At 38.1% G+C, this 12,871-nt stretch overlaps 1 protein-coding gene across 2 annotated transcripts in view; it reads right to left on the reverse strand.

Moving 5' to 3' along the window:
• Positions 1 to 1,432: 1,432 nt before the first annotated feature.
• Cntln (centlein) overlaps positions 1,433 to 12,871 on the reverse strand; it is a 258,420-nt gene continuing 246,981 nt past the window's right edge. For both annotated transcript variants that reach the window (XM_040757206.1, XM_040757205.1), the window contains one exon: positions 1,433 to 2,617. In XM_040757206.1, coding sequence (XP_040613140.1) covers positions 2,516 to 2,617 — 102 coding nt within the window. In that variant the 3' untranslated portion in view covers positions 1,433 to 2,515. The remainder of the gene's footprint in view (positions 2,618 to 12,871) is intronic.

Genomic DNA, 12,871 nt, shown 5'->3' on the forward strand with positions numbered 1-12,871 from the left:
TCATTGCCTTGTTGTGCAGGCTAAATGTTTCCATATTAGGTTTAAAAAGAGTATTGAGAGGTAAACAAAGTCTTTGCCTTATTGTTGAATTCAGGAGAAAGTGCTGTCTTCATTGTTTTGCACAATGTTGGTAAGTTTATTTGAAGATGCTCTTAATAAAAATGAGGAACCACTTCAATTTGTTTTTCTGAAGTTCCCTTTTGCTTTTGTAGCTTTTTAACCATTTATTTTGCATGGGGTGTGAGTACAAATGTCACAGTGCATGTGTGGTTAGATGACAACTTGTGGAAGTTAGTTCTCTACTATGTGGGTTCTGGGGATCACAAGGGTTTAGAGTTGGTGGTCAGTGACTTTACACACTGACTCATCTTGCTGGTGCTTGTGCTGACTTTTGCCAATGCTTTTCCTACTTCGTCTTCTAGTTATAAGGTATTTCCATTTTAGCTTGTTAATAAAGCGGCAGTCTTCTGCATATCTTCTGGACAAAGCCCAATATCAACACATGAATATGAAGTTATGGGAGATATTTTAACAAGTTGTATTAGCTTTCTATTGTTGCATTCACAAATAACCATAAACTTCCAAGCTTAAAAGGAGAAATGAGAAAAGCTATTCCCTATTTTATCTGGATATTCAAACTTAAACTCACTAGGCCAATCAGTTTGTACCAGGGTCCTTCTGAAAGAAGCATATTTTCTTACTGTTTTAGTCTCCAAGGGTCACTTAAATTTCTTTGCTTACAGGACTTTTACTCCATATTTAAAACCAGTAGTGCAGCATGTTCAAATTTCTCTGTCCTTTTGCTTGTAACTGGAGTGAGTGTTCTCTTTTTCACTATCCCCCCTTTCTCTCTCTCTGACTCTGCCTTTTACAAGAATCCATGTAGATAGTCCAAGTAATCCTCCAAAGTCCTTCTAGCCCTGATTCAGAAGTTATCAGGGTTAGCAGGTAAACATTGTAAAGGGTCATTTTCTGGACAATTCCACTTTCTTCCTTGCTGTATCTGGCTTCTCTTTCTTCTGGGGTAGCCTTATTTTTATTTTTATAACAAAGCCCTGTGATAGGCTGCAATATTTGGAACTGTGTAATTTTCTGACTGGCACTCTCCCATGAGTGGTAACACTATGAGGATTGCTGATCTGATCCTCATTGTCTATGTGTGCTATGTTCTTTAGTGGCTATCCATTGCGGGACAAAATGAAACACAATGCCCTGTGTCTTAGGAGTGTGAGCTCTGGCGACTTGGATATGTACTAATATTTGTTAACTTCTAGCAATTCAGTATTTTTGACTTGACAGTATTGTTTTGCTGTAGCATGTTGAGCAGTAGTGCCAAGTCAGGACAGTACTACATTCAGCCTCAGCCAGACACCAACTCCACTACCATTGTGTAAAAGCTATACCAAGTGGTGTGCAAAGAATGAGCATCACAGCATTTCAATAAATCTTTATTGATAAGACATTAAAATTGAATATCATATGATTTTACATGTTACAAAATATTGCTTTTAAGACAGTTTAACAAAGTAAAAAAATTTTTTTAGTCTGTGGACCATATAAAAGTAGGTACAGGCTGGATTTGGCTATGGGCCTTAATTTGCCAATCCCTGCTTTAATCTCATCGAATCTACATTCTAAGGAGAAAATGAGAATAAGTCATAAAACAAAGATGTGACCATATTAAAAACTGATGATTTCATGTAAACAGTAAGATATTCAGAGAATATGTCTATGATAAACTGATAAAGTGAACCTGAGTAATGAGAAGACAGGGACAAGTAAAATCACAGAGTGTTCTGCAAAGACAGGACACCTACATCAAATGTGGAGGCCCAAATTCAATGACTGAGAGGCACCAAGAGTGTGTGGTACGAACACTGTGAAGAAGCGCAGGGAGGGAGGCCCATCAAGGTGAGAAGACATTGCTAATTAGATGACCACGGTAGGAGCTCTGCTAGGTCTACACCAATATTAGACACCAGTGTTCTGACCCTTGCTGAATTATATGACGGCACAAGGCGAGAAAGGAGAAAATAATTTTTATTTTACCAGATAGTTCTAGAAAAACACAGCATCTCCTATATAATCCAGAATGTCAATGAGAGTAGGTACAATGAACCACACAATAGCTCCATTCAATGCTCCTCCTTCGTGTTAGGATAATTGACTTTATATTTTCTCACCATACAAACATGTTATTCATGGACTACAAAGGAACATTTATAGCAGTTTTATATAAAAGTCTAGTTTTCATATAAAATTTAGAATATCAAGTCTTTAATTTACAACTTTTTCTTTTTATACTTAGACCAACCTGTATGTGACAAACTTGTTCTATCAGACGTGTCATATTTTGGTCCTGAAGTCACCCATTGATAGCTGGAGCAGATACTGTTCTGGAGTGTTTACAACCAGAGCACATGAAATTCTCATGTTTGATATATATATATATATATATACATATATATATATAGTATCTATAACACTAGCTACCTCTATCTATAACTGTATAACATTATCTAATGTCTTTCATAACTGTGAAATATCCTTCAGTTAGTTTCTTGTTTTCATTTATTTTCTCCAGTATTGCTTCTAGTAAATATGAGGCAAAAGGAAGCTGTAAGAGAAAAACAAAAAATTATCAAAACTCTGTATTTTCTTCAGTTCAAAAACATATACAAGGGCTGATAAGATGACTCAAAAGGTAAACGCTCTTGCCATGAAGCCTGAGTTCCATTCCCAGAATGCAACATGGTGGGAGGAGAGAACTAATCACTGAGGTTGTCTTCTGACCTACACAGACACACACAGACACACACACACACACACACACGTACCATATGATTGCATGCGTATACACAAATACACAAATATAATAAAGTAATACAAATTGGAAAAAAACTGATAAAACCACTCATTAAATACCATTAAGGCATTAGAATTTAGTAGTCTGTAACTTTGAAGTCATAATGGTACCCTACTGGATCTCTTTTCAAGAAATCTTCCTGGTTAGTGTGGGTAATTTTGGCTTTTCTAATAAAAATGATAAAAGAGCAGAAGTAAAATGAAAAAAGATAAACGCCTTATTGAACAATTCATGGTTTACTGACCATGTTAATGATGTAATCTGCAATACAAGCAGCTAAGTCATTCATCTTCAATCAGTTGATCAATAGCAGGTTACAGTCATCTCTGGGGCACAGAGGCCCACAGTAGTGGTACTATATGTTCATCACTCATAAAAGAATGAGAGAGAACTATCAATACACTTGTCTGTATGGGAGCCCAATATCTCAAGAGTTGCAGGATAAAATTTCAGAGAGAAAAAATTGCAAAAGTATGCCCATTGATTAAGTTGTTAAAGTTTGTTTGGTATATCAAAGTGTAATACACATGTTTCAGAAACTGCTGAGTTTATGAAATGTGAGTACATTTTAAAATTTCATAATTGATAAAACTTTGCTGGTAGTTTTATTGTTCCCGCTGCTTCCTAGGCTCGCTGGTGGAATGTGGATACCGCATATATGGGGTGTAAGTAAGAGACAGTCTGGACTACTGCATTGAACACCTTCTGCAGTTTGACTTACTTCTTTTTATCTTGTTTCCTCTCTCTGGTCTCACATAAAAGATCTGTCATAATTAGGAACTCCATTAAATATTTCTTGGGTTTGTTCCTTCAATTGATCAGGAAAATACTATTGTTTTTTGCTTCCCCAAATATGTTAGAATGCTCACAGAGTATTTATATCCCTTTCCTGCAGGGAAGTTGTGTTGGGGTTTTTGCTCTGTTAGGACAAGCACTGGCGATGTCCCTAGACAGGACTGAGTCAAGACAGCCAGCTGCTGTCCTCTGTATGGCTCAGCCAAAGGATTTGATCAAGTCAGTCAAAATGGTTCTTTCCTGGGTGTGAACTGGTAAGAAGAGAAAATATTGGCTAAAATCTTTAGGTAGAGTCCTGCTTTTTAGCTAGCCTTTTCTTAAGACAGTCTGGGTGTATGCCTCCTTCCTATAAACTCAAGAACTTCGCACATCTGTCTCACCTGAAATTACCAGAGAAGAAAGTATCAAAACCGGACATTTCTTTGATTCTACAACTCAACATAAGATACATATGCTGACACGAAATAGCCTTTCTAGGGAGAAACACCATCATAATAAGCATATACACACAACACACACATTTCAATTTTAGAAATATGGGAAAAGAATGTTAGATACAAGAAAAAGGATGGATTTGCTCTCTTTTCTTGAAGATAATAACAACAAATTCTTGCTCTGACAAATAGCATGCCTGGGATGCAGAAAGGAGTTACACTTGATAAAACTGCTAGTTTTACTAATTTGATAATTAAGTCATCAGGGCATTAATATTAGCTTTTAAAGAATGCATAATAAAAAGACATGCTTTTGTCTAGCAAGCACTAGGCCCCAAATGACAAGACCCTTGGGTAACTATTATTTAACTATGTACATGAATACACATTTCTATTTAAAAGCAAGATAGATAAGATGCAACAACCTCCCATCTTTTATTGACAGAAACAAAGGCAGAAATGCTTAAAAGTTTATTTCTTAATTTTTTTCTAGAAAAAATGATTCTCAGATCAAGCAAGTCTGAGTAGCACCAAACTTTAATAGTTCCATTATCTCAGGTCCCCTAACCAGTCTTGTGGTGCTTCAGGGGTACTAAGCTTCTCCAAGATTAAAACTACCTGTTTTCTTTCCTTTTTTAATTTAAATTAGAAACAAGCTTGTTTTACATGTCAATCCCAGTTCCCTCTCCCTCTCCTCCTCCCTTGCATTCATCCCATCTCCTTTCTGCTCCTCAGGGAGGGTGAGACCTTCCATGGGGGATCTCAAAGTCTGTCATATCATTTGGAGCAAGGTCTAGGCCCTAAACTGTGTGTATGGGCAGAGAGAGTATCCCTCAATGTGGAGTAAGCTCCCAAAGTCCATTCGTGTACTAGGGATAAATTCTGATCACTACCAGAGGCCCCATAAACTGTCCAGGCCTCCTAACTGACACCCACATTCAGGGGGTCTGGATCAGTCCTATGCTGGTTTCCCAGCCATCAGTCTTGAGTCCATGAGCCCCCCCCCCCTTGTTCAGGTCAGCTGTTTCTGTGAATTTCTCCAGCCTGGTCTTGACCCCTTTGCTCATCACTCCTCCTCTCTGCAACTGGATTCCAGGAGTTCCGCTCAGCGTTCAGCTGTGGACGACTGTTTTTAAATTCAGGCTTTGGTCTTTCTCACTATCTATTTCATGGTCTCATGTTCAGTTTCTGCTCTATGGAGCACGCATTGGCAGCATGCTGGCTTTGTGATTACCTAGCTAACAAATTCAAAATGGTCGTACAAAAGTACACTTTTTGTTGTTCAAGAATTTCATGTGTGTGTGTGTTTGTGTGTATGCTTTGGTCAATGACAGCCTCTATTTCCTCTCTTCTAATTCTTCCCTTATTCCCCAAACTTGTTTTTAAGCCACTGACTTCACTTAGTGCTACCTGTATGTGCACAGGTTGTAGGACCATTTGCTAAATCATGAGGAGTCTCTAGAGAACCAGATCCCTGAAGAAAACTGACTATTCTACAGCAGTCATCAGCTGCTAATAGCTCCTTTGGTAAGGATGAGATGCTGGGAGACACTCCTCCATCCATGCTGGGATTTGGTAGGTTTTATTTTATAGGCCTTGTGCATACAGCTATAGTTGCTGTGAATTCATAGTTACAAAGGCCTTTTATTGACAAATAAAAGAATACTATTTAAGGGAGCCCTCTGCTCAGTGGACAAGAGTACTTTTTGTACAAGTGTGAGGTCCTGATTCAGATCCATGGTATCTAGGTAAAGTTGGATGTGATGCATGTACCTATAACCCGACAACTGTAGGGTGGAGACAACAGGCTCACTGATGACTAACCATATAGAAAGGTCCAGGTTCAGTGAGAACCTGTGTCAAGGATACAAGCTGGGGAGTGAGAGAACGGGACACCCAGTGTCCTGACCTCTAAAAGTTTGTGTATTGGTGTATGCTTAACACAAAGATAAGTAGAAATATATAATGCTCATTCTTAAGGAATTTTATAAAGAAAATTTATGTAATTTTTACAAAAATAGTATGTATTCCTAGCTGCTGAGCCATCCAAAAAAAAACCCTCCTCAAAAAATATTATGAGAATTACATGAATATCAGATCTTAGCACAGAGCTCTAGATTTGTTAGTTAGGACTGAAATGGTAGTTAAAATATATCATGGAAAATTATTTTTAAAAATATCCCATGGCTTTCCTAATTGTTTTAGATACATATAGAGTTCTTAGATTACAGGTTTATACGGTCATTAATAGTTGAAGTATTCTAAGTGCAAAATATTTTTTGTTTGGTTTTTGTTTTGTTTTGTTTTTTACGAGACAGAGTTTCTCTGTATTGTCCAAGGAACCTTCCTCTTCTGCTACTTGAGAGGCCATATCAAGAACAAGATTGTTTCCTCTGGACAGTTTACAGTCAATGATGCTGTTTCTGCATGCAATCTGAAGACTGCAAAGCTTCTCCAAAAAGTAACTCAGATGCAGGTAGCACTACAGTCCTTTTCATGACAGGATTTTAGGGCTGGATTTAAATGGCAACTAGACCAGCCAACATACACATTCCATCAAATACACACAAACCAGCAAACCTAATGATTACACTGCCTTGATTTTCACCGTTAATGGCATGTGCTACATCACAGTGTTCAGGGAGCCTGTCTGAATTCTTTCTCCTACATAAAAAAGGCAAAATGAAGCTCCTAGTTCTATAAGGGCAGACTGACAGTTTTACATCTCTGGCATCGGGGAAATGTGGAGCAGGAAGATTTGATGCTGAGTGAGATTTCTTGGCATGAAAGTTTATCAGGGATATCTGAACAACTAGACGTTTGCTTGGTCCATCTTAAAGAAGGTCTTCAGCGGCTTGGTTGTCCCTGTGGTAGAATGTGATTTGTTACTAGAGGGATTCCCTGAAATCACATGAACTTCTACCTCCTGTTTGCTTTCTGGAGCTGGTTTGCCACTATCAGAATCCTAAAATCATTCACACTCAGCAGATGTGGTAGTGTTGCTGTATAAGGTGAGATAAAAATGCAGATATTTGAGAACTACCTTAAGAAAACACTGAAGCCTAGCATCCATTACTCCAAAACATCATCACTGCCTGGAATATCATATAGTAACTTAAAATTGAAAGCTGGTATAATAAAATAAGAGGAACCTTTAACTCTAAGGGATAAAGTTGTTGGGTCTAAGAAAGGCTCGGGTGTGAGGCCTACTGTAACCTCTTGAACCTGGCTAGAGTTTGGCGACCTGTCTCTGACCTGTAACCTCCACATGGGGGTGACTCAGCCAGAACTGATGTAAGATTGCTCCCTGCCTAGCTACCTGCCTGCTTGGTGGAATATTATTGGTCCTTACTCCTCACATCACCTTACCCTATCCGTTGATTCCCATTCCCTAACTCTGCCCTGTATAAGTTCCTACCTGTTAAAATAAATTGAGATCCTGCTTCGACAGACTCCTGTATTTTTTCTCTTTGTTAACTAATGGGGTGGGGGGGGTGCGGGAGTCTGAGTTGTTGACACTCACCATCCCTCTCAGCCCTGGGAAGAGACCTGCTGGACCAGCCCTTCCCCTGCTCTACCTGCCAGGAGGACCCCGCATAAAGTAAACAGTATAACCATTTTCAGTCTTGTTTTTTGCTTGAAAATGATTCTTCAAAGGATATTACCTGGATTAGTATCTAACAAGAGTGTACAAAATAAAAATATAAAATTTTTATATTATAGCTGCTAGTCAAAGGACTAGGTACAATGAGATTCAAGACATTCTAAGGAAGGTCATTGATGGGGAAGTTCTTCTGTATATGTTTGATTGGTACAAATAAAACACTGTTGGCCAACAGGAAAACAAGAGAGGTGGGACTAGGAGTCTAGGAGGATTCTGGGAAATGTAGTCAAGTGAGAGTTGCCATGTGCTCCTCCCGGGAAGAGGATGCAAGTCTGCGTTCTTGGTAAGATAAGACCTTATGAAACTATATATTGGTAATTATGGGTAAATAATTAAGTCAGAGCTAGTCGATTAGAAACCACAGCAAACGGCCAACAGCTTCATAATTAATATAGGTTTTTTGTGTGTTATTTGGTACCAGGCTGGCAGGAAGAATGACCATTACTGGTCATTGCAGTTTGCAGTCATATTAAGGGTGCACAATTTGGTATAATGCCATGTATCTGCTTATTCACACATCAATAGAGACACAGACATGCACAGACTTACATATCTAATGGAAAGATCCAACTGATTACCTCAAAATTAGAAGAGTAAACTTGTTAAAGTAATTAGGAATGCTATGAGGAGGAAGACGTCACCTACAATTAAATTTGCTACTTGATTTTGAAATACATTTGCTAAAGGTCACTCAGATTTCTCCTGCTTGTCCTGACAAATACATTTCTTGGAGCACTCTTGAAAACTGACAGAGAAGGCTGCATCCAATGCCCTCCAACTCTGGTAGAGTCTATAATTTATCATCACTTACAATTTGAAAATGACTCTAGAAGCTATAGACAAGAACTGAACATAGTTAACACATTTAAATTATTTTAATTTTTTCTTTTGCCTCAGTAATACTTAGGTAACATTTAAAGCAAATTGGCAAACTCTCATATTTATGAAGTCCATAGGAGAAGGTGACCTTTAGTAAGATACTTCAAGATTTAGGAAAGGAACTGTTAGCAAATTCTGTATGTCATATAAAATGGAGCAGAGATTGTAAATATTTAAATTAGCCCAGCCTTCCTTGTAAATCCAGCATCATCCTAGGCCTGTTATAAGGCTTTACATTGGACTCCTTGTAGAGTATGTTTTGATAATTTATGCACCAGGCTAATAGTTATAATTGGAATCTCTATGGGAGGCAATGGTGTTTCCCAACACATGCCAAGCAAACCATTTTTACCAAACTACTAATGACATGTATGATTATAGGCCAAAGACATCCCTTTACTTTCAAGATAATTTGTTGGACAATGATACTATCCCACACAGTAGACCCTCTTGACTTCAATTTGGACCTGTATTACCTTTAGTGAACACTGAGGCTTCCCACATTCCTTCTTTATCCCACCCCCAACACACACAGCAAGTACTTCAACTATGGGAACTAGTTTCATTGGCAAAGACAACACACAGTAGAACAAACAATATATTTACTATCTGTAGTAAGTATTTTTTATGATTCCTTCCTCCAAATGCAAGAACTATGTAGTAGAGTATATAAAATATGTGTCCATTCCTACCTTTACAGTTATGAGTTATCTAATTGGTACAGGCAACTGTAACACAGTAGTCTTAAACAAGCATTTAAACCTCATAGTTCAGGAGGTTGGCAAAACTGAAACCAACCCATGGCTGCATCCAGTGTCTGCAGAGGGCACTGCTGACTGGTAGGCTATGATCTCTGTTGATGGGAGATGTCATTCTGAAATCTGTCTCTTATTGGTTGTTGAATAAAGCAACTGTTGGCCAATAGGGAAGCAAGATAGGTGGGACTAGGAGTCAAGGAAGACTCTGGAAAGGAGAAACACAGGGAGTCATGATGTAGCTGCCATAGGGGTAAGAAGTCCGGACTTTTTCTCCGGGAAGAGAAATAATTAGATTAACAATTATGAGGTAAATACTTAAGTCAGAGATAGTTAGTAAGAAACCAAGCAAACAGCCAACAGCTTCATAATTAATACAGCGTCCTGTGAGTTATTTGGGGGTTCAGACAACACGGCAGGGCCCAGGCAGATGGCAGTGAAGATTTCACCCTACAACTGTGTTCATGCATGATGTGGAGAAGAAATAGCACACTACTTTATTTCATAGGCTCTAATTCCATTCATGAGTGACCTTCCCTCATGACCTGGTTCACCCAAATGCCCACCTCTAAGCAACAGCACAGAGGTTTAGGATTCATACATACCCCGTTGAATACTTTTTTTTTTCTAAAAGTTAAGCTGCTTCTTTACCTGAATTAATTTTCAAATTCACAATCTAAACACTGTTATTCATACCTAGTCCATTTGAGCCCCCAAATAATGTTTAATATCTATATAAGGAGAAGACTCCTATTTCTAACAATATAACATAAGTTTCTGAAGGTTTAAATATTGTCTGAAATAATTGGTGTGTGTGTGTCTATGTGTGATAGACAGACATAGATAGATAGATAAATAGATAGATAGACAGACAGACAGACTCATCTATATATCTATCAACAACCATGGTATATATATCCATCAACAACCATGGTGTAGTTTTCACTTTTGTCTATGTGACTGTTATGAATATGGGTATACAAGCATCTGCTCAGGAGCATGCTTAGCAGTGCACTGAGAAGCAGAACTTCAGGGCACTGTAAGACTTCTGAGGAGTGGACAAAGTGCTTTAGCTTCTCATCAGTGATGCATATGGGGTCTTGTTTTCTTCCCACTTTCACAGAGACCCTGCAAACGTTTTTGAATGAACACCCTGCTGACTTCGAGTAGAACAGGAAGGAGACTCTACTGGTATTTGCATAAGACCTAATTTTAGAATACCATCTATAAACTATTTTATTATAACGAAAGAACATGTTTTTGAGTAGATAAAGCCACACAACGGCAGCTACCAAAACAAGAAAAATAGTTATCACAAAGCCCATAATGTAGTTTAGAATTTAATAGTTTTAAAGAATTCTTTAACCTTAACAAAAATGTCTTTTTTCCCTCAAATAAAAGCAGGTTTCAAGCTGTTTCACGAGAAACACTGAAGCAGGCTGAGTGGAGAATTTAAATCTTGCTACTTCAGCTAGTAGTGAGGACTGACTATGGGTGACCACCAGGCTTTGTATGTGAGAGAGCATGTCAGGGCGCAGCGTGTGAGCACATGTTATGGACACATGTTACAGACACCACGCAGGAAGCAGGCATGCAGAAGTGATAGTTTCAGAGTTCCATGGGGGACTTAACTTTTGTTCTGACAGTTCCCGCCAATTACAAAGGGTTGATTATACTATATTCCTAGGCATTTTATAGAAGTAAAGTATATTTTTAGAGGACACTAGAGAAAATGACCACTTGATACTTCCGCATTTGTAAGATCTGAAGCAGCTAACAGGAACAGAAACATCTAAGACCAAAGGAAAACTAATGATGAGAATATAGCATCATTCTCAGCCACTGAAGGAGGAAGGCTAATCAGTGCCAATACAAGTATCTGGGTTTTCAATGTTCACATAAGAATGTGAAACGTTTGCTTAAACTAAGGCCAGACCAACAAAAGGCTGAGAAGAATTAAAGAGAAACAGAGCACTTCAAATATTATTAGCTTACTAAAACTTCTGTGTCTTCAGTAACCAACATTTCCTCCCTAACACACTGATTCTCTTGATCACTAACGTTCTTCAACACACCTTCAACTTGCTCATTGTGTGGGGTATTGAAAGCATCCATCCTGGATTGGGGATTGCTCCTGTACTCTCATGCCTGCGGTGTGTTAACTCTGGGCAATGTGGGCACCTCTCTCTCCTGTTTCCATAGCTGGGCACATCCAGACCCCCGCCTTCATCTCTCCATCCCCACAGCCTGATGCCCTGCGTCTTCCTGAGGTGCACTCTTACTCAAATGCAGCTCTACTTTCATCCACCCCTTAAACAACATAAAAACAAGTGTTAGGGGTTCCCCTCATCTTTACTTCTTTGTCTCCCTCAAAAATCTTAAATTTAAAATTATATCAATATGAAAGGAAAGAACAAGTAAAAATTTTAAGTTAAACGACAGAAATCCAAATGACAGAAAAATGAAAGTAGATCTTAAAGTGTTTTTCAGTGTGATCTTAATAAGAATTTTCAAACTGCACAAAAATATCAAATATGTAGAATAACTAATTTACATTATAACTACTTGAAATAGTGAGGTTATGTCCTTCAACTGTGTAATTAAATATATCCACCTATAAAAGGGTCTAGCTTTCCATTCTAGTGTTCACTGACTAACAACAGTGATAGATACTGTATCATACAGATTCACTATGCCACATGGCAGAATTTGTGGTAAACATATCGTCAGTATACCATGTCATCATGAAAGCAGTCAACAATCATGGGGGTGATTAGTTTCAATATTCAAGATCCTACCACACACCACCAAATGGTACAGAAGGAGGACAGATACGCCTTATACTTTTATCTTTTAAATATTTTAATACTATTATGACAGAACCGAGTCTATGTTCCCTTTCTCTATACTCCAAAAGTTGTTTAAATGCATACACATTAAGACAGGAGCTGTAAACACAGATTTACAGTTTTGCTCAAACCACTCTATGAGCATCTCAGTCTCTGAAAACATGGTAGGCAAAGTAAACATTTCTAAAAACACAGGACAAAGATAATTGCAGGGATAGAGAGAGAAGAAAGGAGATGTATTCTATTTTATAGATTTTTCTCTTGGGCATAATTATAAAGTGACATTCAAGTGAAACTACTGAAATGCCTATTTTTCTTTTCACAAAATGCAAAGACATCAGCAAAACCACCTATGTCAGTAATAAAAATAAAAAAGTCTTTGACTTTTTAAATGTTATCATACTGTCACAACAGAATAAAATTAGCTTGAAAAACGGTCTAGAGGCATATGATGCAGTTCATTATGTACAGCAGCAACAGCAGTGCTTCTCAGTGTTCATAAAGACTGCTCCATTAAATTTACCTCCAGTCAATAATTAGGAGTCCACAAATAAACCTGGGCAATTAAATCAATACTACCAGGCAATTATATTCCAGAGACCCGGCTCAGTGGCACAAAAAGGCACTAT

The sequence above is a fragment of the Mesocricetus auratus genome, unplaced genomic scaffold, assembly GCF_017639785.1.
Source record: "Mesocricetus auratus isolate SY011 unplaced genomic scaffold, BCM_Maur_2.0 Super-Scaffold_100014, whole genome shotgun sequence".
Taxonomy (NCBI): domain Eukaryota; kingdom Metazoa; phylum Chordata; class Mammalia; order Rodentia; family Cricetidae; genus Mesocricetus; species Mesocricetus auratus.